This window comes from Diorhabda sublineata, chromosome 5 (assembly GCF_026230105.1).
Source record: "Diorhabda sublineata isolate icDioSubl1.1 chromosome 5, icDioSubl1.1, whole genome shotgun sequence".
Taxonomy (NCBI): Eukaryota; Metazoa; Arthropoda; class Insecta; order Coleoptera; family Chrysomelidae; genus Diorhabda; species Diorhabda sublineata.
The window spans coordinates 13536489-13559675 of record NC_079478.1 but is presented as its reverse complement, the minus strand read 5'-3'; the positions used below and the strand labels follow the sequence as shown (position 1 = coordinate 13559675).

The window sequence follows — 23187 nt, the reverse complement described above, 5'->3', positions numbered from 1 at the left end:
GCATCAATTCCTTCATCTTGTACCTTAAATTTCGAGGTAATCCTCTTGTGACTAGATACCTATTCGTACGGGCCTAACAATGGAGCTCATAAAGCCATATATGACCAGACGGTTGGAAATACCAAACCTAACACGTGATATTAGGGTTACCATACAAACATATGTTAGGAACAAATATCCTCAAAACTCAGTTGGCTGCATACCAAGTATCAAGCTAGAAAAAGGAAAAACCTGCTCCAAGTGTTCAGCATCAAAGGAGAAGAATACAAATTATAAATGCATGAAATGTGACCAGCCACTATGCCTGGAGTGCAGAAGGAAATTGTGCACTTCTTGTACTACAAAGATTTGCCTTTTGGACTAACAAAATCTTTGTTCAGTTGATACCAATGTTAAAACACATTTGACTGTCACTTATTCTGTAATTAAAATTGTTTTAACAAATAAAAATAAAATAAACAAGTTATTTACAAAAATATAAGATTTGTTTTCTATTCTTATGTTACAAATTATTTATAAAACTATACAAAGACATGAAATTTAAGCATTGTAGTTCCAAATTGCATATATTAAACCTTAATTAGAAATAAATTTTGGTTTTCAAGTAAAAATTTGACCTAAGTAATGAAAAATACTGCTAGTTTCATGGACCAGATGATACTATTGGTGATGGATATGGTTAAAGTGTTAATAAACAAAAGAAAATAACTTCATCCTTATAATGGTTTAATTAAATTTAAAAAAATTGAAAAATACAAGTATAAGAGCATTTTTTATGGTTTGGTAACAAAAACTTTTCAAATATAAAATTTGAACAAACCAGTCACGAACATAACGTAGAATAGTGAAATTTTTCAGCTTTGATTGAACACTCCAATCAATTATTTATTTATCTGTAAACCAAAATTCCCCCTTGTGCACTTTTCCGATAAAATGATTTTTGTATCAACTTGCCACTAAAAATGTAATTTGAAGCCAAAAGTCACGAAAAACAGTTTTTAGACCTCAAAAAGTTATTATTTTAATCAGCAAGAATATGAAAAATCAATGTTTTTTATATATTAAAAAATTTAGAAAAATTTCATTTATAAAAATATAAAAAAATTATCAACAGTTACAGTGAATAAGTGCGCTTACATGAACACTTGAGTCCTGAAACTAATATAACTTTCCATTTTTTTCTTATTCGCGTGAAATCGAAAAACCACCTGATTTCAATTACTTTTTTTGTAAATCTGTCATATAAACGAAACTTAAAAAAATGAAATCGGATGATTTTTCTATTTTATAGAGTAAGAAACAAAGTGACCGCGATAGTATAAAATTATCTAAAAAGTACCCTTAGTTTTGACCGTAGATATTGTCAGCTTTAGAAATTAATGTTTAACACGTTGAGCCCTGGCCCGCAGCTAAACTTTCCCCACAGTCTAGAGCGGTCCTCCAAAGACATATTTCATTTCCAACCTTCTTCGCGGCCGAAAAGACTGTATTTGAAAGAGATTCAGAGTTTGGTTGGACCGTCCTGAGTCCTTCGAGCATTACCTTACACTTGGTCTATTCGATTTTGTTCTAGTTTTCATGTTTTTCGACATCATTCGAATAATATTTGATTGAAAATTTTATTTTGTGCTACTTTTACATTAACTGTACCTATTTTTGTTAATTCTGTTTGTAAGGGTATAAAAAACATGACTAATAAAAACATATTACAATATAATAACAATTATTTATGTTTTGCTAAAAAAAAGGGAATACAATAATGTAGTTTTTCAAAACTAACATTGTAAAAATTTTGTACTTTAGACGTTACAATGAGTTTTCTCAATTTTTTTGCACTGTACCTCACGCAATCTAATCTCAACTTGTGACTTAGACCTTCTTTCTTTACTAGTCAATGGGTTTTTTAGTTTTGGCGTCTTGATGAGTAGCATCGGTAGTTTCTTTATTTGCAGTAACTTCTTTACTACACTGATTTGAAAATCAGTTATTGCTGTTTTCTTCTTCGTTATTCTTTTATAAAGAATATAGGTATTTATCATTGCTGTGCTAAATAACAGCTCAATACCAAAATTTTCCTATAGTATATATCTAAAGGTAACAAACCTTTTTTTCTTAAGTTTAAAGTTTTTTGTTTATTTTAAAAACATTTATATACATATACGTTTTAAATGTCCCAGTTTCTTTAATATATTCAGTTTTCATTAAAAACACGATTTTTGTTGTATTTCTTTTATACGGACACCCCTCTTGAACGGACACTTTCAGTCGGTCCAGTTGGTGTCCATCCAAAGGAGATTTCACTGTACCATAGCAACGTCTTTCTCAAAGAAGTGGCTGGCATTTGATCATATAGATGAATAAAAGATTTGCCTTTGTTGTAGTCGACAATGTCTTGAGGCTTTATAACCACTCCTGATCTTCTTTCGATATTTACTGTCTCAAAAGAATGCCTTGTAGAAAACATCAACACGTCATGCTCTGGGCTCCGGAAAAAGGGCCCAGAGCCACCATATAGATCATTTTGTCGCATTTTTAACTTCAAATAATTTTTTTTTTTGATCCACACTCTATAGGAAGTGTAAAAACACGTTTCGGGCCTCTGGGGAAAGTTTATCAATTTTGGTTGGGGCTTGGCATGTTAAAATTATTAACCACTTTGTATAACTTTGGATGTACGATCAGTACCTCAGACATACGTTAAGGATTGGTCCGTCCAGAGAAAAACTGGAATAAGATAGAAAGTAAATGGTGTGAAAGAGTTAAATCGTGTGAAATACCCTGATTAACCCCAACATGTTGATCAATTAGATAATATCACTATATCACTATATCAAAATATTTTTATATGAAACCAACGAGCACAAATTTATAAACGTACGTCTGTTCATGCGAAGTTTTTTTTAAATTTTTTAAACAAAAAATATATTCCATTTATACGAACTCATAAAATTTTCTAATACTTTTTTATTTTTGTTTATTAATTTTTTTTTAAAAACACACTGAATAAACTACATTTCGAAAAACGTATTAAAAAAATTGACACCATTAATCAAACATATCAGATACAGCCCGGTCTGTATATGAAATTTTTTTTGGTACATTTGATTCATTGTTATCAAAAATACTTCCATCTCCGACTTAAGAGCATTTTAGCTACAATTCGTCTAACATTTAAAAATGGGTATAAAATTTTAGGACAAGAGAGTCACTTTGAGACGTTACAAAAATCTGTTAATGTTTTTTTAAACTAAGTGGTATGCTTTAAAAACACCCAATTTATTTCTATTCGTAGACATTATGCAATTTTGAATTTGAACATGAGAGTTTGAAAGTAAAAGAGGCATTTAAAAAATTTCAATTCTATAATCTCAATTATAAATTATCTAATTTATTTTAAAAAGGAATATGAATCAATGGAGATTGATTTAAATCTGATAAAACTGTTAAGAAATAAATCGGGTGTGTTTTCAACATTTGCACTTTAAAATACTTGAGGAGTATTTGTTATGTCTCTTCGATGACTCCTATGGATGACTATTAGTGTTACTACCTGCCATAAACTACTGTTTGCTTATTGACAAAATTATCATCCCATTTACAAACACATTACAACAGCAACAACACTCATCTTCAACCAGGATTCACATTGGATATACAAGTTTCTCTGATGATGGGAAGAAAACTTCCCGAAAGCTTGGATTTATTGTTTAATAAAGAATTCTCACTTTCCAAAATTTACTGCAAGCTCTATTGTATTGGTTTTTGTATACATAGTTATATTTCTTGTTATCTTACCTTATAACAACAAAAAATTATTCTTCATAATCAAAATAATCAAGTTTTAGGTTTTAAATAATGAATAGGTGATTTAGTTGACACTATCATGTGACTCATGCTGAAAGGGGATGAAATTTTTTTCTAACATAGCTATTATATTAGTGGTAAACACTTTATAAAGAGGTGAACAAATGAAATTTAAAAAAAATTAACTTCTCGAAATTTCATATTCAAATTTTGATTCTACTAAAGTTACTAGAGGGTACATTTGTGCGTACTAAATAAAGTAAATTATAAAAAGCTCTATGATAAGCATTTTCTCAATTCAAATTTCTGAGTTTAATGCGTTTAATGAGAGGAATCGGATTCCTGTAGCATAAAAGTTTGCATGGTCCATGTTTTTTTGGTGAAATATATTAGTAAAAATCTTTGTTTGTAATTCAGATTGTAGATTAATAATGTTGTTGAAACATTTTTGATTAATACAAATAGTTTTGAAACAGTTTAGTGTCATTTTTCTAATCGAAATACACTAAATTTATTGAGTTGAGGGTGGTTGGTGGTAGAAATTACCCTTCAAATAACCAGAAGTCATCCACCGGAATCATTGAATATATATCCTACATCGATCTTGGCACATCAGTAATTTTCAACGTTTCTTTTTGTCCGCTTTCAATATAATTTTTATAACAATATGACATTTGTATAAATATCACATTTGAAGTCCGCACATTTAGAATTTCTTTTCAATTTCATAATTATATTTTATCGCTATGAAAACTGCCAAGAAAATCGAAACGGACGTTTTTTTACAAACATAAATACTTAATAAATAATTGTGAATAAAATAATAATATAAATACAATTTCAGAGCAGCTTAATAATAAATTCTGACAAAAAGAAATAGTTAATCCAATGTGATCAATTCAATATTTTATACATATTACATCTGCACCAGCCTTTACAAAATATTGTACATCATGAGTATCTTGAATTATGTGAAATAAGATGATTTCAATCTGAAACTTTAAATTTCACTGTTTTCTTACTTTTGATAACAACAAAATGATAAAAGTAGTTTTTCACTACAGGTGACACTACTTAAAATCAACAATTTCTTTAATTAAAATATGCAAAAATAAAAAAATTAATTGATCGGAAATATAAAGTATCAGATAAATTTAAAAGAAATGTATAAAGTCATTTAAACATCAATTAGAATAAAGATTCATTCTTAAAAATATTGCTGAGCTTTTAAGAGTAAAAACAAAGTAATGACCTAAATATACCTTAAGATATCTAATTTGTGTTTTACAAAGAGGAACACATACGTTTTTATTTTTTAAATTCTTGGCAGTTAATATATAAAGACACTGCTGTCAATGATATGATTTTAAGAATATTTACTATACAACCTATTTCCTTAATTACCCCATTTAGGTATGTTCGATGAAATTATTATTTCATTACATTTATATCTTGGGAAATGTCCAAAGAAATGAAAAAATGCATATAATACACCAAATACGAAGAAGGCAGCTAAGCGAAAACACAATAATACAGATATATAGAACAATAATAAAACTAATTATAACCGATGCTGCAGAAAAATTGAATTTAGTACAAAAGACAGATGTGTGTCAACAGTCAGCAAATTCTTTAACAGTACAAAGAAAGAATTTTTACTGAAAAATGATAGTTCATCACATCATCTTGACAAAGTTCCTCTATCTGATTTTATGATTCTTTTATAATTGATTGGTCCGCGTCTTGTGAATGATTAAGTACAATTTTTTTATTGAGATATGGACAAATATATAATATAGGGACACAAAACATTTACTTTACTTATTTAAACCAGTATTTTTATGAAATCTAAAACCAAAGAATTGGTCAATAAATAAACATGACTGATGACAATATTACTTTCAAATTATGTCACACGATGTTGGATCCTAGGGAAATAATTTCAAATCCCTAACAGAAAAATAGGAAAATATGTAAACACATCTTGAAAAAAGTTCTACAGAGACAATTAATCAAAATTTATTTGGACACGAAATTATATTAAACAATACGAGACTGACTGGCAACACCAATAAGATTCTGCTTGTTAGAGAGATGAAAATAATTCAATATAATGACATCAGTAAAGTTTTATCTCAAATCCTCAGAAATAGATTTTGATATTTTTCTCAATTTTCTTTTTTTTTATATATTATTTAAAATCGGAAACTTTTTGAAGCGGGGAAGAAATGAATTATATTATTGAAAAAATTTCTACATTAATGTAAAAATAATTTTTTATCATATCCATGTATAACGAGAAAAAGAGATTTATGATATGTTTGATGATATTATTTAAAACAATGAACTAGAAAGCAGTGAACAACCAATAGACCAAATGCATACCATTGTGGCAAGTGGCAATTTATGACCACCAATTATTGGTCAATAAAGGACTTTCACAAACAGGAAATGCATCTCTGTGATATACAGATTGTTCGAAGTTAGTCCAAGAAGCTAGAATGAGGATTTTTAGACTCTCCATACCAGTAGGAAAAGCACACACTATTTTTCAGAAACAGTTGCTAGCAATAAACATATGCGCTTATTCTCTTTGATAGCTAAGCAAATGTAAAGGCTATTGACTGCAGGTCCAAGCCAGTGGGAGTGTGAACAAACGTAAAAGCACTGGATTACAGAAACAAAGTAACACTATTGTGGTTACCAGGCCATTAGGGTATATCGGGCTATGAGGAAGCAGACCCGTTGCCAAAAAGGGGGTAACTCTATATTTTGGACCATAGTCCTACTGAGACCTCATGGGATGTCATATCAACATTGAAATGAATGTAAACTGGTGGTCTTCTGACAAGTCACTGTCCTGTCAAAAACCACCTCAGAACAATAGGATAGCTGGGCATCTACTATATAGCAAAGGACGACAACTGCTAAGCATCTCCTCTGAGAATGTCCTGTGAGTAAAAGACTTAAGTACCTAAAAACAGACATGCACAAAATATCTGTGTAGATGTAGGTGCAGAGAATGGTAAATCAAAACGCTTCCTTAAACAATTAAATGTAATCTGATATTATTAATATATTTCATATTGAAATATGAAAAATATTGAAAAATAATACATTAATAAAAAAATTACTTTAGAAAAAATTAACATATACATTGATATCAGGTATATTATATATACCTAACTCATTTTATAACGGCTCCAGAAGGATTTTGATTATTACAAAAAGAAATATACAAAAAATCATCAAAATTGTAGCTGTTCCTGAGGACTTCTGAAAATTTCTTATTTTATATATTTATTGACGTGACTGATATACAAGAATAAAATTTATAATTATCTAACCATGAACTGAAGTCTAGTTGAAATCTTTTTTTCTAACAACGTAATTATGAGAAAATTGATAATCATATATAATAATGTAAATATCTCGAATATCAATGGATAAAATTGTTTTTAATAAATAATGAAATACGATTATAGTAAATATCTTCTATCTCTCTCTTTTGGAATCTTCTGTTTTAATTACTAGTGTTAATGACTAAAAATTTATAAATTACCTGATGATAAATTACAACCATAGATCAAAATTTTATATAATGATTAATATACTTAGAGACCAAAGCTTTCCTCGTCCACGACATGGACCGTGAAGGCTGTTCAGTTATAATGAAAGTCGTACTATTTGTCAATATGCTGGTTCGCAGAATTCGTTTGATGTTTGTTTTTACATATGTATACATTGTTTTTTATTTAACCAATTTCTTGGAAGGCTTTATCATTTAGTTTTCTGTTTACTTTCTAGATATTCCTTTCAGATATAAATTCGTGCTTTTTTTGGCAGCGAGAGTAATTTTATAATTAAAAGTTATAGTTTACAGAGAATGAAATAGTAGAAAGTAACTAGTGAATTTGCATAAATTATGAAAGTAGTTATAAAAATAGTGAATATTTAATTAAATAAGTAGTGATCAGTAAATTATTATAGTGTCGAGTTTACGCGTGTAACTTAAGTAAGTAAGAAACTGGGTATAAATTCACTTCATTTTAATTAATTGATAATGAATTAATAATTGAAAAAACATTACACTACTAATACAAAAGAAAAAAAATTATTTAAATTCCCCCAACTTTCGTCCACTATTATGTTCCCTTTTTTAAAGGAACTCAATCTGACAATCAGTCGCTTCAATCATATAGATGTAAGATATAAGTTTTTTAGCACTTACACTTCCTAATAAACAGAAAAATATTTCATTTAATGGAAAGTATACTCATCAAATCATCAGAAGCAAAAAGATTCAATAACAAATATTTGCAAAAAAATTTAACGAAGTGAAAATTTTAGTTTTAAACTAATAATAAAACGATGTCACCATGAATGAAATGACATACATACAATTTTCTTAAAATTTAAAACGTGTTAGATTTTATATAAATCGTCCATCTTATTTAACAAATTATGGTCAAATCCATAAACTAATATTATTAATAGCAAATTTTTTTGCAGATGATAAATAATAGAATATTTTTAGTTTCAGCCTCCAAATATAATAAAATATGCCATAATATTTGATGATTATGGTTGCAATTCAACACCATAAATGGAATAAGGGATGCAGTTACTCATGAAAAAATCAGTGCAAATTCTCTGAGATCAGACATTTTGTAATTATTGCACCTAATAATTCAACTATTTTTTTTTCATTTGTGTCATTTTTGTACTTCCGATAAATATGTGTGGATACTTAACAATTAATTATACTATGAATATAAAGAAGTCACTTTAGATTAAATAAAATTACTTGAGAAACTTAATTCTAAGAGTGGACAAGTTATTTTCAAATGTAGAGATTTTAAAATGAACGCCCATGTTCAAATGAAATTATCTCCAGAGTATTTATTATCAACACATGATATTTAGATAGTGTGTTAATTGCAAATCGATTTTGAGTTCGTATAACCCGAACATATTAGCATTCATTTCAAAATAACTTTTCAAATTGATTAAATAGACTAGCCCACTTTATTAAAATCTAATAAAAAATATCTCTCTTCTCTGGACAACATAATCTGTGTACATTTGTTACAAATATAACAACGAAGAAAAATATACATTTACCAATAAATTACAAAAAAAGAATAATAAAAACAATCTAAAAATCGACACATGACACATTTCGGAAAAGCATTAGTTGACAACTGCCTCTGGAATATGACTATTTATCTCTTCTAAACCTACTTCATCCTTTTGAAAATTAGCGTTATTGGCAGCCAAGGGACCTGGATTTGAGGATTCATCATAACCAGAATCCGAACTGTTATCGCTAAAAGCTTTTGTGGACGTAGTAGTATCGCACTGTTCATTCTCGGGCTTATTATTGCTGGAACCAAGTTTACACCTGTTCAACCGGCTAAGGCAAGGCTTCAAATAGGCTGGATCCACCATTATTTCATTATATCTGCCTCTGAATATTACTCCACAACATATTTCCTCCCTAGAAAAAATCTATTATTGCAAACACATATACAAGAAACTATATATTACCTTACAGAATTATTTAATAGTTTTGATAATATATCTATCTATGTTTGTTAAGACATAAGTTTAGGAACACTTTCAAACAAGATCATCATTAACAATACCAAAAATTTGATAATAACTTACTTTATCCAATAATGTTGATCAATAAAACCACTTAACCTAGCTTCTGCTTCTCTCCTTTTAGGCATTCCTTTGTACCTTCTGCTAGTCTTCATAACAACATCTTCAGAATCACTTATTCCTGGACTTCCAGTTCTACTAGATTCGTTGCTGGGACCATCTTCACATAGATAGTCTACTTCCTGGAGATCATGTTCTGTAAAATGAAATTAAAGTTAATATCAACTAATATATTTGTAAATTTGATTATGCTGACCTTCACTTTTATCAGATAGGTTTGGACTGTCTTCTCTATCAAACTGCTTTTTCTTGAGCTTTTCAGCCTTCTCTTCAAGAAGTTTGCGATTTTTAACCTTGAATTTAGTCATAGACTTTATACCTGGACCAGCTCTCGCATCCACAACCTAAAAACGAACAGAATTGGTTCAGATCTTGGCGATATTATTTTTTATCATTTTTCAACATACGTGCTGCCAATTTCGACCTGATCCAGCTGGTAACTTCTTCCATCTTTTCACAAGTAAAACACATGCATTACATATTTCCCCTTGTCTTGGAGTTGCTAATTTGAAACATTCAAGAAAATCTTCCTCATACTTTTTACTGTCAGTAAATCTTGAACTAAAAAAATATAATTGAATGATTAGTAAATTTTTTTGAACAATTTGTCCAATAAATCATAAATATGAGCAAAAATATTTTCAATAAATGATGATAGCACAAAAATTAAGTATCCAATCAATAAATAGTTCTGAGCACAAATTCCATTGCTATTTAACTAATAAAGCTTCAAATTTGCTATTTACCTGCTCGATTTCGCTTTACAAATACAACATCCAGTCGTAGATCTATAAACTTTTGGTCTATGGAAGGAAAACATTTTCAACAGCTAAAATTCTAAAAAAAAAATCAACTGTAATAAAATCAATGAATAATACATTATAATTAATTCTTTTTGCACAATACTACATCTGCAATGTTACACTTCATTTAAATGATCTCAGTGAACATTAAATTTATTAAACTGCTTCTTCATACCTTGTTTCTAATTGTAGGAGAGGAATTTAACAAACTTTTCTAATAAGATAAAATCATATGTGATACTAAGTCTTTTAATGGTAAGAAATAAAATGAAACTGTTACCCAAATGTGAGAAGAGATTTAGTAAAGAATTTCTTTGATATATCTAAAAAATACTTAGGCTACAAATATAACAAAATAAGTTTGTTCAAAACAAATCTCTAACTATTGTAGTCTTTCCACATGATGAACATTGTGTTATATAATGAAGAGACTTACACCATAATTTTTCACAATTTCAAGCTAACTGCTGCCTTCTTCTATAGATGTCAAAACTAATGCAGAAGCAATAGGATTTATTCTAATGGTAATACATACTTTAGGAAGTTTAGTTAAATTCCAACACAAATCAAAATTTCCAAATTAATTCCAAGTTTTGGGATAATTTTTGTTATGAGTATAAATAGGAGTAATAAAAAAGGGCATTAAAGAAGCATATAGCCTTAAGACCTTATCATAGTCCTCTAAGTTATTCAATAAGCATGAAATCACTTAAACTAAGACAGTTCAACAAATCTTCATTATCATGAAAAATATATATTATTTTTTAGGTTTCTTATAAAAATGTGTTTTATACCAAATAACTTAAGATCTGAAAGCATTATTATTGAGCCTTCAATAGTTCATAGTACAGTATAGTTTGATGAAAAACAAATAAAACAGACCATTTATTTGGCAAAAAGCCTAATTTCATAAGAAGGAAAGAATTAAAGAACATGAAATGATATATTATAAATAATTTTATGTAATAGATTTAAAATTCATAATTAAGTTCTTTTAAAAACATTACACACAAATAAAACAAAAATTATCCAAACCATGTGAGTACTTCTATAATGACTTGTAAATGAATTCCTAAATCAAGGTCTGATTTCAGGGAAAAAAAGAATATTTTTCTGTTATTTTTAGTTTTGATCATCCTGTATATAAAAAGGTATACTTCAGTATTTATAACACATTTGGGTACTTGATTTCAGACAGGAAGAAAAATGACATGCATAACTGAAGTCAATGTGTGGTAAACAATACGTCATATTGCCTTGTCCTACTTATAACAAGTCTTAAGTGTGCATATAGAATACCTTTTATATTTTTTGATCAAATGAATACCATTAGTTTTTAATGCCTTTTAAATGGCGCGAAAAATATAAAAAGGGCAATAACCCGTTTTCGGGATCGATGACTCAAGAAAACACGAGGGCGCAAACCCTTTTTTATAAATATATCCCGCCATTCACTTTTTGACATTTTTCAATCGCCATATTGTAATAAAAATATGCAAATAAACTTGAATGGATTCATTATATTGTTTATTTATGAGATAAAATAGTCAAACCAATAATTCATCTTGAAAATATCGATCAAATAAACAATGTGTTGACATAGGAATGAAACTATTTATTGTCAACAGGTTGAGAAAGTACTAGAATAAAACTATGAAAAATAATGAGATATTAATAACATACTGTAGTCCTCAATAATGAAATTTTTTAATGTTAAAAATGTATTGGCTCTTTTAGGAGATAAATAGATAATTCATTTATGGATTTCTGATTGGCACGCCGTCTTTCTAGATATCTTCACTTCAGATAAGAAAATAAATGATTAAATGAAACGATGCACATATTTAATAACATAAGAAATATAAAAAATAAATCGATTTAAATTTTACATTTGTTTAAACAAACTACTTTCGAATGTGTTTGAAAAAATGTGTAAAGTGTCACGTATTCAGCCATTTATAAGTTTCAGTTGTAAGTATGTGTAAAAAATAATAATTTCTGAATTTAATTGTCAACTATCGTACGAGCGATTTTATTTACAAATTAAATTACTGGATTGTAAAATATTAAACTGAGGTAATAGAAAGCGTTTACCGGTCGTGTGGTGCTCAAATAAAAATGGAGTTGCATGACGCCGATTAAATTTTGCTTGTTATATATTAAATATAGAGAGACTGTTAATGACAACCTTACCTTTAGAACTCTAGAATAAAGTAGCACAGTGACTGACTGAATTTTACAAAACTTTTTGATATTTAACTCAGGAATCTCTTCAAACTCCACAAAAATATAGACACACCAACACAACAGATGACGGCTAAAACTTTTGATATCGATTGCGCATGGCTTAACGCAACTATACTGCGCATGTAACAATATAACAATAGACGCTTGACGATGATTGGACTGATTAAGGTAGATCATGTCATTGCTACCAACAAAGATTTTTGAATTGCTGGTAATATTTTTTAACAATTAATACTAGGAGCGGTTTCGAAACTCAAACGGGGACCTATTTGAACAATAATAAGCATATGCAATGAAATATTACTGTATCCCTTATGGTTACTATTCTGAAAAAATCATAAAAAGTATGGAAGTCCAGTTATAAGTTTATAATGAGTATTTTATATAGGAATTCCATGTAAATTGGCTATTTATAATTTAAAAACGATCGTTGGATTAACACTTAAGTGTCGCTGCAGTCTATTATAAAATTTATATGAAACGGATTATTGTGGTACTGTTTTGTCACTTTTTCACAAAAATTTTGAAAAAATGAAAGTTAATCTGTTAAACTATCAGATCATAACCTTCAGTTTGAAGTAGCTAAGATGCAAATTCCTTAAACCTCTGGAGCAGCTTTATTGAAATATAAAATAATATATGTTATCCACTTTTAAATAAAATTTCTTAAAATTCACCACTTTTATTACTAATGTAGATATCAACCTTGTTTATGAGAATCCAATTTTTAGAATGAATATTTTTATTCTAACATATATTCAAAATAGCAACAGTAAACTATAACAGTAGAAATCTTACAATATTTTTATATTATAAATAAGTCAAGTTTCTCTAAATCGTATAAATCTTTCAAAGTAATAACAATCGTATTAATATCTTGCCTCTTCGGGTGTTGATCATGATCTCTATATTGATATAATAGCATAATCAAAGATGTTATTGTTTACCTACTTAAACCAGTACGAGGAAAAATTATTAAAGAACTAATTCATATCAGGTCATTAAAACTAACCAGTGCAAATATCAAAAAATGAGTACCATATTGGTAACACAAGTATGAGTGATCACCTTATATTAGGGTCAGTTTTTATCATTGAATAGGAGAATCTTTTCTATATATGGTAATTCGAAATATTTAATATTCCAAAGGAAAGGTTAAAATACAATGAAACCTATATATGTATTAGATTTCTATAATAAATAATGTTCAGTAGAAGAAATGCATCCCCAATATATCGAACCGCGTTTTCATCAGTTTTTTATCAATACATAAATTATCCTCTTTTAGTTACTTATAACATAACCTCACCAATTGTATATGTGTCAAGAAATGTCAATTTATGAAATTTTATGGATGTACAAGTTAATCTAATTTAAAAATTTGTTGCTAAAATATGGATGGAGTCAACGATACAGGAAAGGAGCACATTCTTTCCAAACGTCTTAATAAAATAATACAAGCTAGAATTGAAAACGATGAAGTAAGATTCAACATTAACAGCCAATTAAGCAATTTACAAAACAGTGTTTTAGGAAACTATAAATGCCTTCAAGCAATTATCAATGTTTTACACTGAAAATAGCTTAAAAGCTCGCCGAAATTTAAGAAGTCAGATAGAAAAGAGAAGTTTAGATATCAACAAACAATTTTTGGCTTCTTTTCTTGAAGTTAAAAATGCCTTTGACTGTATTTATAATGATATTGCAGATATGAGCAAATCTATACAAGACATGGAATATAGATTACAGAATACAAAATCGAGAACAAAACAATTATTACAACAGACCAGTACTCTTCAGAATGAGAGGTAATAAATGTTATTGATAAACTTGAAATGTTCATGGGTGAAAATGATTTCAGAGCACAAAGTATTAGTCAACAAAAAATAGTGGATGCTCTTCTGGGAAGCTTTCAACTTTCTCCAGAACATGTGAAAATATTGCAAAGTAATAAGGAATTATTACTCACACCAGAAATTTTTACAGTTTTGGATAGAGTTCAAGAAATTCATAACAATTGTAAAATGCTCATGCAGTCCGGCTTACAAACTCTAGCTTTGGATATTATGGAACAAATGACCCTGTACCAAGTAAGTGCATAAGTTATCCAACAAAGTGGGTCTTAAATTGAGCAGCACACTCAGTTTATTAGAAATGTATAGTGAGCTATCTATACTTACATTTTTATAAAACTGTAGGTATACTTTTTAAGGCAAAGCGTTGTGATATTTATGCTCCTTATAAAAATTTTAATTCTTAAATCTCCCACTTATTAGGGCAGTATTAATTCAATGATGTTTTTAAGCTTTTTTGTGTATTATTACCTATTAAAAACATCTGTTGATAGGGTTTCTATTTTGAAATACCTTAAAATTTACTAATATTAATATATTGATTACTGGAATATATACTACCAGTCAAAAGTTTTTGTCCTAAATTTGTGTAATACACAACAAATAAAAACTATACGATCGATTTTGATATTTATATTTTAAAGAACATATATAGATAATATAGTAATAATAAACTTACAGTCTGTACTTAATTTCTACAAATTTAAATTTTTAATTCATAGATGTATACCCCTTTTTCTTTTATTATTTCGGTGCACAATTTTGGCATACCCTGGCAATGACAAATAATCGTCATCTATTTGGATCCATTCTTTTTCAGGATATTCCAAAGATGTGAATAGGTAGTTCCACACTGCTTTCTGACTTCATCATTACTTTCAGTACATTCTTCCTCTCAAATTCTTTCAAATAATACTCTTTGGACAGCTTCGAGGAATGCTTGGGATCGTGTCATGCTGGAAGATAAATTTTCTGCTAATCAGACGACCACCAGAACGTACTACATTTTCCTTTGATATTTTTTATAGCTTTTTTTCAAAATCCCTTTAATTTTTACCAAGTCCAGCGGCCCTTCCTCCATAACATCCCCAAACCATCACCGAGCCTCCACCGTGTTTAACTGTCGGGATTACATATGGATCTAACATCCGTTCTTCCTGTGACCTTTAATGACCCTTATCCACGTCAGTCCTCCAGAACCTCGTCGGTACTGGTACGACTACTTTTGCCTACACTATGAAGACTTGCGTTTAATGCACGAGTTTAACCGATATTTGCTTGGTTTTAACTATTTTAAAACTTACAAATCTGAATTAGCGAAAACGAATACACTTCATAAATGAACTTTACAAAAAGATGTCTTGGTACAAACATTATAAATCACAGCACGTTCTTGCGTCTCACAAGGCTAACCAGGATTAAACTACAATCAAACACCGAAGAAATAATTTACCATTAAAGAATAATAAACAAATCAACCGGTACTTGCAAGTTTCAACTCATCGATAAAATATATACACCGTTTCAACCTTCACTTGAAAATATGAAAGAGAGATTTGTTAAAGTTTATAATTTTGAAAAACTTTTAGTGTATATTTCAAAAAAAAAAATTCACCAGCAAAACCAAATATTTTGGAAATAGGCTCTTTTATTATTTTCTTTATTACGTGGTTTGTACAAGATTCTATTCAAATACTAGCCCTGTTAGTTATTCGCCATTTCTCACAAAAAAATTATATTGAGCTACTTTTTTGTTCAAGGGTTTTCGAGCGTTCCTAATGTGTAAGTCAGTCCAATGTTATTGGAGGTTAGGTTAGGTAATTGAAAAAATAATAATAAGTTTGACATTTGGTTTGTTTTAGAATAATAGAAATATACCTGTAGTTGAAACTTCCTAATGTATATTTGTGCTTAAATCTTTTGAGAATTAGTGAAAATAATTGTTCTTACAATTTTTCCTCAACCATTTGAATGCCACATACTCAGTTTGGCAAGGTGAATTAATTTTATGCATGTAAAAAACTATAAATGTAAAGAACAGACCCCTAATTTATGGCAGACAGTTATTACTAATAGGTTTCTCCTTGGAAGTAATTGAAATGGCCTATAAACGACTATTTTCATTCTTTCTTCTTCTTTAACCGGCGCTACGGTCCTTTCAGAACAGAGGCCTTCTCAACAATCGACTGCCAATCCTCTATACATGGCTCTGCGCGGGTATCGATCAAAAGGTATCCTCTCCACGTGTCCCAGCCACCTTATACGCGCCCCTCGGATAAACGCCACTAAATCTGGCTCAGCATTCCACGGGAACTCGCAAAAGGGCCACAGATAAAAATATTTCTAAAAACGCCTGTGGAGTGGGCAGATTTATTTTTTTAAGAGGTTCAAAAACTATATCTTAGTTAGTTATTTTGGACATGAAAATATTTTTCGATCTTCTATGTTAATATTTTAGTATTATTTTCTAAAAGTTGATTATTCACACAGGAATCAGGGTTGGAAAGATTATATAGGTGGACCCAAAGTCACTGTAGAAATGTAGAGAATCCAGAATTGACAGATTTAATTACCCAAGCTATGTCAAGGCTTCAAGACCGGCAAGTTTTATTTAGGTAGGTTGAAATAAGAAAACTATTTAAATTGGAGCATTAATTTTGTAATTATTTTTTAGTCCTTAGATCATTACTATTGTAATTTCACAAAAAATGTTTCTACAGTTTTTTTAAACCCTTTCAATCTTATTTTCAGATATGTTTTAGATGAATACTGTGTGTGTAGAAGAAGTAAAATTACAGATGGTTTTATAAATGCTTTGACACGTGGTGGTCCATCGGGAAATCCAGCACCTATAGAAATGAGAGCACATGATTCTCAAATTTATGTTACAGACATGCTTGTGTGGTTAAATAAGGCTATTGCTACGGAAAAACAAAATTTGATCTTGCTATTAAAATTATGCACCAAAATAAGTAAGTTAATTTTCCATATTAATTGAACATGAAATACTCAAATTTCACACATTATGCTTCTCTTAACCATTATCTTTATCATATCTTGGTAATTTGTCTTGAATTTAGGCCTCTTGTCAATGAAAATCAGTTTTAAATAACATGTAAAATTTGAGAAGAGACCTAGAATCAAAACAAATATCACAAAAAACATAAAAAGATTTAAGAAGAAAAAAGTTAAAGAAATTTTGGTTTCATGCATATTGGCAACTGTCTCAATATTGACCCTGGTCTTGTTGAATGCTACATGAAATTTATATCAGTTTAGTTTCATTTTTGACCATTCACTCTAGTCAAACTATGAACTTGTTTACCCTGTTTATTTTTATCATGCAGCAATATAATTACATTTCGTACATATACAAAATACTACATTCTTTATTAATCACTTTCACTTAAGTTGCAATTGGTGTAATGACTACTTATTCACTAAAATTCTTAAAATTTCAAAAATACTTTAATATTCAAGTTTGCAAATTTACACATAGATTAGAGTATTAATCACAATTACACTGTAATAATTTGACTAAATGAACAGTTCCGGATTTACCAGGTTACAAGCAGCGTTTTTTAAAAAGTAAAATTAAAATAAACGTTATATATTAATATGATTTGTGCTTTACCCTTTTACTCCATAATCGTGAAGTTAATCACTCACTTGTTTTAATGTGAGATTGAAATAAAATGCATTTCAATTAAACACCTAAGGAGCGACCGGAACCGAAGTTGCTTCAGTTAATTTGGCCTAGGGACACAAATAACTTAATTCCGGCACTGTAAATGAAATATTTATTAAGACCTTGCTCTTAAGTCAATAAATTAGGGCTATTTATACAATAATTTTTCAAAATTAAAAAAAAATATTTACAATGTTGAAAATATGTATTTGTTATAAGTAAAACCAAAAAAATTGAGGCCCTGTTTTTCAACCTGTGAGTAATTTTTTTAGTAAATCATTAAATACATCTACTAAAATTAGATGGTTTTGTTACTTGGTTTCAAAGGGTTCAGTTATTTTATGATATCTATTCCAGCTTTAAGTATACAAATTTCAAACATACTAATGAATATCTGTTCTTACCAAATTAATGTAAATTGCCAATATATTAATTGTTCATAAAATAATAATTGCATCTAGCATGAATTCGTAAAGTGACAAGCACAATTATTTCCAATGTAAACTTTAAAAAGTTACTTTATTTAAATATTTTTAATATAAGTATGTTTTGTTTAATATCAAAAAACTTGTTGATTCCTAGGGGTACCAAAAAGTAATTACATAATACTAAAAAAAATCTTAGTTTAGAACTGCTTCTAGTGATCCATAACAAATCAAGTGATTATGAGATCCTCAGCCTTGTGACATTTCAAACATCATAAAATCATACTATTAGATTCTCTCATAACAAAATTTGATTCATCTAATCTGGTTTAAAGTTACAACAAAAATATTTTGTTCTTCAAATAATCTTAAACTTATAAAAATAATTTGATACATATCTTACGATTATAATTATTCTCACTATGATCAGGTAAATGAAAACAAATCATCTTATATGTAAATGGATACATACTACCTCAAATTATAGTTTTGAACTATCAAAAAGTATTATTATGTGGTATTAGAAATTATTGTGAAGATATTGTGTCACTATAGGTACACTAAATAAATGGTTTACAAATGGCGATAGAATGATCAACTCCACAGGATATCTTCTCAACATATCCTCCAATTGCTACCTTAATAGGAAAATATTGATCTTTCTCATGTCCTAATCCCAAACATCCATATTTATTTCTACCCCACACGTACAAATTACCCGAATTTGTCACTGCAGCCGAATAATACAGTCCACAAGTTACCTCTACAACTTCATTTTCGGGGTGAAAGTCATTTTTTCCAAACAAAACTTCAGGAATGTGTAGAGGTTCATTAGATTGCTGAGCATTAGGGCCACACCCTAAAAGTCCATATCCCCAAGAATACACTTGTCCTGAATCTGTTGCAACTAGACAAAATGATCCAGCACTGGCTATACTTTTAATCTTACCAAGTTTATCCAACATTTCTATGTGTGTAGGATTAGAGACTTGTTGATGATAAGAAGGGAGTTGGTTATACTCTGTATTACCCCAACCAAACACCTGACCCTTATCATTTAGAGCCATAACAAAGTCCGATCTACATGATAGTTTACATATTTTTTCCATCTGAATATCACCTTTCACTCTTGTAAACTCACTACAGTTGTCAAAAGTACTTAGACCTGTCTGTCCGTCGGCACCCCATCCACAGGAGTACACACACCCATCTTCCACCAATGCTAAACTGTGATCTTGTCCACACTCTACATCTATAATCTTTTTTTCATCAATTTTTTCAATATGGTTTATATAATTACTCCTGAGATAATTTTCATCTGGGATTATTTTTCTTCCACATTGTCCATACGCATTATTACCTAAAGTAAACAATCCTTCATCTGTGAGTACTAACAGATGTGCTCTACCTGCAGACAGTTTTATAATTTTCGATTGTTCAGGATATTTCAGTGGTAATGCAATTGGTTTTGGATAAAAAAGAATTTCTAAAGGATGACCAGTTCGTACCTCATGGTAACCAATTTGAGAATCTGTATTTATACCCGTGCCCCAAATTTTTTCATTACTTGTGCTTCTTACAGCAAATACTGTAAATCCAAAACCACAAGCAGCGGCAGTTACTTCTTGCGTTTCTCCAAATTTTATTCTTTTGGGATATCTAAGACAAAACTGCTGATCTAATTTTTCATTTGACTTAAAAGTTTTTCCTAAGGCACCTGTGTAAATATTTCCCCACGAAAATATTCTTCTATAATTTTCTTTGCTTACTCTATGTTCAAACACTGGTAATTTCTGTTCCTCTTCTATATAGATGGGATATTTTCTTCTACTTCCACTGAATAATCTTTGATTACATTTATAAATTAGAGGTAAAATATTTACACGATTATTCATTTTATTTAGAACCTTTTTGAATTTTGAGGTTACGTTTCAATTATTGACAGTTTATCTAAGTCTGTAATTCGAAATACGCGACACTGATGTCCTGGCTCCTGTTAATGACGTCATGTATTGCCAATTTTGTTTTTCAAACATTCATGACAATGTTATTATTTATATTATTGTCCTTAATAGTACGAAATTAATAAAGTTGTTGTGGGTTGAGGACTCGAAATAAAACTGTCTAAGAGTTTTTTAATTGCCAACATTTCGATCCTTTATTTGATCTTTATTATATGTATTGTTAATAGATTTGGAAAACTCAGGTGAAGATGTAATTCTTGATATTATTGTCATATTCAAATCTATCGACAATACATATAATAAAGATCAAATAAAAGGATCGATTGGCAATTTAAAATAATATATAATAATAATAAAAAACAGGAGGTTTAAAAAAATTTCCCATGTCCCGTACACAAAAACAAATTAAATCACCATTTGGCTTAAGTTATTGTAGAAAATTTAATAAAAACTGCTAAAATAACTAAACCTATTACAATTTGTTTAAAGAAAGATAAAAAGATTAATTACACCAATGATTTCATAAATTGTTTTAATAGTGCAAAAATTTATTATCTTCAGAACCTGTATTAGCATAGGTACCCAGATATTTCAAACGCATTTGGGACTGTAAATATTTTAGACTTTATTTATTTGGTTCATGTTCATATTAAAATTTGCTTTTAGATGCAGAGGAAATAATATCTGATTCTTTGGCAGTAATATGCGAAGGTGTTTGTCAGCCTTTGAAAATGAGAGTGGATAAAATACTTAATGTACCTTCGCCAGCATCAGTTTTATATTCTGTTGTCAACTTACTTCGTTATTACAAAAAATGTATTTGTAAAGTAAATGTTTTTTTGAATAATGGTTGAATAGTATTTTTCTAAAACACATTTTTTAGATAGTGAATAAGGGCGCTATTTTCGAAACATTAACAGAACTTCAAGAAAATTCTGAAAAATGTTTTTTAGCATCTTTACAAAAACAAGTTGATAGCAAACTGGTTAGAGTAGAAGCACCTCCTAGAGATTTATCTCCAACAGAAGCAATTACAAACTTGCTAGCATTACTAAGAGATATTTTATCAACAGCTAACATGAGTGAAGGTAGAGAAATGGATATGATTAAGGTATTGCAATTCTCAATATTTGTTTGAAATTAAAATGTTTTATGCAATCAAATATTCTCATTGAAAAATTGAGTTGGTAATAAAAAAACTCAATAACTGATCACTTTCCATTTTTTTTTTAATAACAGTTGACCCAATCATTCGAATTAAATGTATTTTTCTTTAGATTAGATGAGCTAAGGCGTAAAGGTGTACCTTGCTAAAACTTTTTTCTATTGCATTCCCCGGACTGTTTACTAGTCAGGTACCGTCTTGCAACGTGAGCTACTTGTCTAGGGGCTATTCAGCTTAAATCTTCGGACTTTAAGAAGCTACAATGTAAGCCTTTGTCTATGGATAATCTCGCATTCACAGAAGAAGTATTCAGTGGTAGAATCTTCTAAGCCCATTGGGTAGCGAGCTTGGTTCCTGGGCCATATATTCCTGCCCCTACTTGTCTCTGTTCCATTTTCGAACCATCAATGTAGAATGCACATGAGTTCTCTATCGATGTCAACTTGTTATTATGATTTCATAGTTTTTGATCAAGCTAGAATACTGAGATGCCCAGACGTGTCGCCCGGCTTCATGTTTTGTTCCTTGTATGCATCTCTTTCTATAAATATCCTCAAAGAAGGCAAATCTAAAATTACCTGTAATGCTGTTATGGGATATAATCTCAATATATGGTTAAAATTGAAATGTTTTATATGATCAAATATTCACTTTCAATAATAGAGTTGTTGATCAAGGTACTTAATAACTAACACTTTCTTTTTTTTTGCAGGCAATCATTTGAAAAAATTTTATTTTCTATTACTCAGATAATTTTTTTAGATAACTCAAACAGTAATGGATCCTCTTCTTAGTGCTGTAAATGAACAAGCGTCTCGTCTTCCTCCTACGGACATGGCTGTATATATGTTAAACTGTATGTACGAAATGTATACTTGCCTCTCCTTGTACGAATTTATGGATAAGAGATTGGAACGTCTTGAGGCGCAGTCTGAAGCACAAATCGATACATTGTTTTCCAAACAAGTTGGATACCTCGTAGCAAATTTAACGTTAGGACCGATTTATACTATTTTACAAGATCAAACTCATGGGGCATTGTCAGAAGTGCCAGGAATGGAACCCACTAACCTTAAAAACCTTCTGGTAATTCACGGCATATTTTATTTATAAAATATTGCACTGTACACATTTTTTTATTTTAGAAAAAGATAGATGATTTAGGAGTACATCCTGACAAAGCTCTTCTTCCCCAAGTTCATTTGCTCACTTCCTCAAAGCACAAAAAATTGGTTCAGAAACGATCTTTCGATCTACTCTTATCAACTTATAAACAGTTGTATCAAGCAGTTATGAATCCCATTAATAAATATGAAAATCCAGGATCAATTTTCAACAAAACTCCTGAAGAGCTAGAAAAAATTTTACTAAAATAAGCTTTATAAATAAGTATTATATTTTGGACCTTTTATTCTAAGAAAATAAAATTACTACCTTTGAAAATTTTTTCTATTTTGCTAACCAAGTTTTACCCGTTTCTATAATTGAGACAAAAATGAAATTGTTCCTAT

At 29.4% G+C, this 23187-nt stretch overlaps 3 protein-coding genes across 8 annotated transcripts; 1 reads left to right on the top strand and 2 right to left on the bottom strand.

Annotated features, from left to right (window-relative positions):
* Positions 1 to 712: 712 nt before the first annotated feature.
* On the bottom strand, positions 713 to 12723 carry LOC130444553 (SIN3-HDAC complex-associated factor). 2 transcript variants are annotated; one of them, XM_056779755.1, is made up of 6 exons: positions 12528 to 12723; positions 10278 to 10368; positions 9939 to 10092; positions 9728 to 9875; positions 9475 to 9667; positions 713 to 9304 (listed from the first exon to the last, which is right to left on the bottom strand). In XM_056779755.1, exons 2-6 carry the CDS (start codon positions 10349 to 10351, stop codon positions 8998 to 9000), a joined length of 876 nt encoding a protein of 291 aa, XP_056635733.1. In that variant the 5' UTR covers positions 10352 to 10368; positions 12528 to 12723; the 3' UTR covers positions 713 to 8997. The 2 variants fall into 2 exon arrangements, with proteins under 2 accessions (XP_056635733.1, XP_056635734.1); XM_056779756.1 differs by having other exon boundaries at positions 10278 to 10360; positions 12528 to 12659.
* Positions 12139 to 23118, top strand: LOC130444551 (conserved oligomeric Golgi complex subunit 6). 4 transcript variants are annotated; one of them, XM_056779748.1, is made up of 10 exons: positions 12139 to 12305; positions 13870 to 14062; positions 14115 to 14389; positions 14443 to 14671; positions 16925 to 17049; positions 17186 to 17406; positions 21178 to 21338; positions 21395 to 21622; positions 22439 to 22762; positions 22822 to 23118. In XM_056779748.1, the coding sequence occupies exons 2-10, from the start codon at positions 13976 to 13978 to the stop codon at positions 23050 to 23052; spliced, it is 1881 nt and encodes a 626-aa protein (XP_056635726.1). In that variant the 5' UTR covers positions 12139 to 12305; positions 13870 to 13975; the 3' UTR covers positions 23053 to 23118. The 4 variants fall into 4 exon arrangements, with proteins under 4 accessions (XP_056635726.1, XP_056635728.1, XP_056635727.1 ...); XM_056779750.1 differs by lacking the exon at positions 12139 to 12305 and adding an exon at positions 12314 to 12749; XM_056779749.1 differs by lacking the exon at positions 12139 to 12305 and adding an exon at positions 13653 to 13702.
* LOC130444552 (RCC1-like G exchanging factor-like protein) lies at positions 17072 to 20516 on the bottom strand. Of its 2 annotated transcripts, none has more exons than XM_056779753.1 (2): positions 18069 to 20516; positions 17072 to 17283 (listed from the first exon to the last, which is right to left on the bottom strand). In XM_056779753.1, the coding sequence occupies exon 1, from the start codon at positions 20440 to 20442 to the stop codon at positions 19108 to 19110; it is 1335 nt and encodes a 444-aa protein (XP_056635731.1). In that variant the 5' UTR covers positions 20443 to 20516; the 3' UTR covers positions 17072 to 17283; positions 18069 to 19107. The 2 variants fall into 2 exon arrangements, with proteins under 2 accessions (XP_056635731.1, XP_056635732.1); XM_056779754.1 differs by having other exon boundaries at positions 18104 to 20516.
* Positions 23119 to 23187: the final 69 nt, after the last annotated feature.

Excerpts from the sequence above, each read along its gene's own strand:
- LOC130444553 (XM_056779755.1), bottom strand. The coding sequence starts at position 10,351 with ATGTTTTCCTTCCATAGACCAAAAGTTTATAGATCTACGACTGGATGT. Across the intron at positions 9,876-9,938 it reads CAGGTCGAAATTGGCAGCAC|GTTGTGGATGCGAGAGCTGG; the intron begins GTATGTTGAAAA and ends GTTCGTTTTTAG. Across the intron at positions 9,305-9,474 it reads GATCAACATTATTGGATAAA|GGAGGAAATATGTTGTGGAG; the intron begins GTAAGTTATTAT and ends GATTTTTTCTAG.
- LOC130444551 (XM_056779748.1), top strand. The coding sequence starts at position 13,976 with ATGGATGGAGTCAACGATACAGGAAAGGAGCACATTCTTTCCAAACGT. Across the intron at positions 14,063-14,114 it reads CTAGAATTGAAAACGATGAA|GAAACTATAAATGCCTTCAA; the intron begins GTAAGATTCAAC and ends ACAGTGTTTTAG. Across the intron at positions 21,623-22,438 it reads GAGAAATGGATATGATTAAG|ATAACTCAAACAGTAATGGA; the intron begins GTATTGCAATTC and ends TAATTTTTTTAG.
- LOC130444552 (XM_056779753.1), bottom strand. The coding sequence starts at position 20,442 with ATGAATAATCGTGTAAATATTTTACCTCTAATTTATAAATGTAATCAA.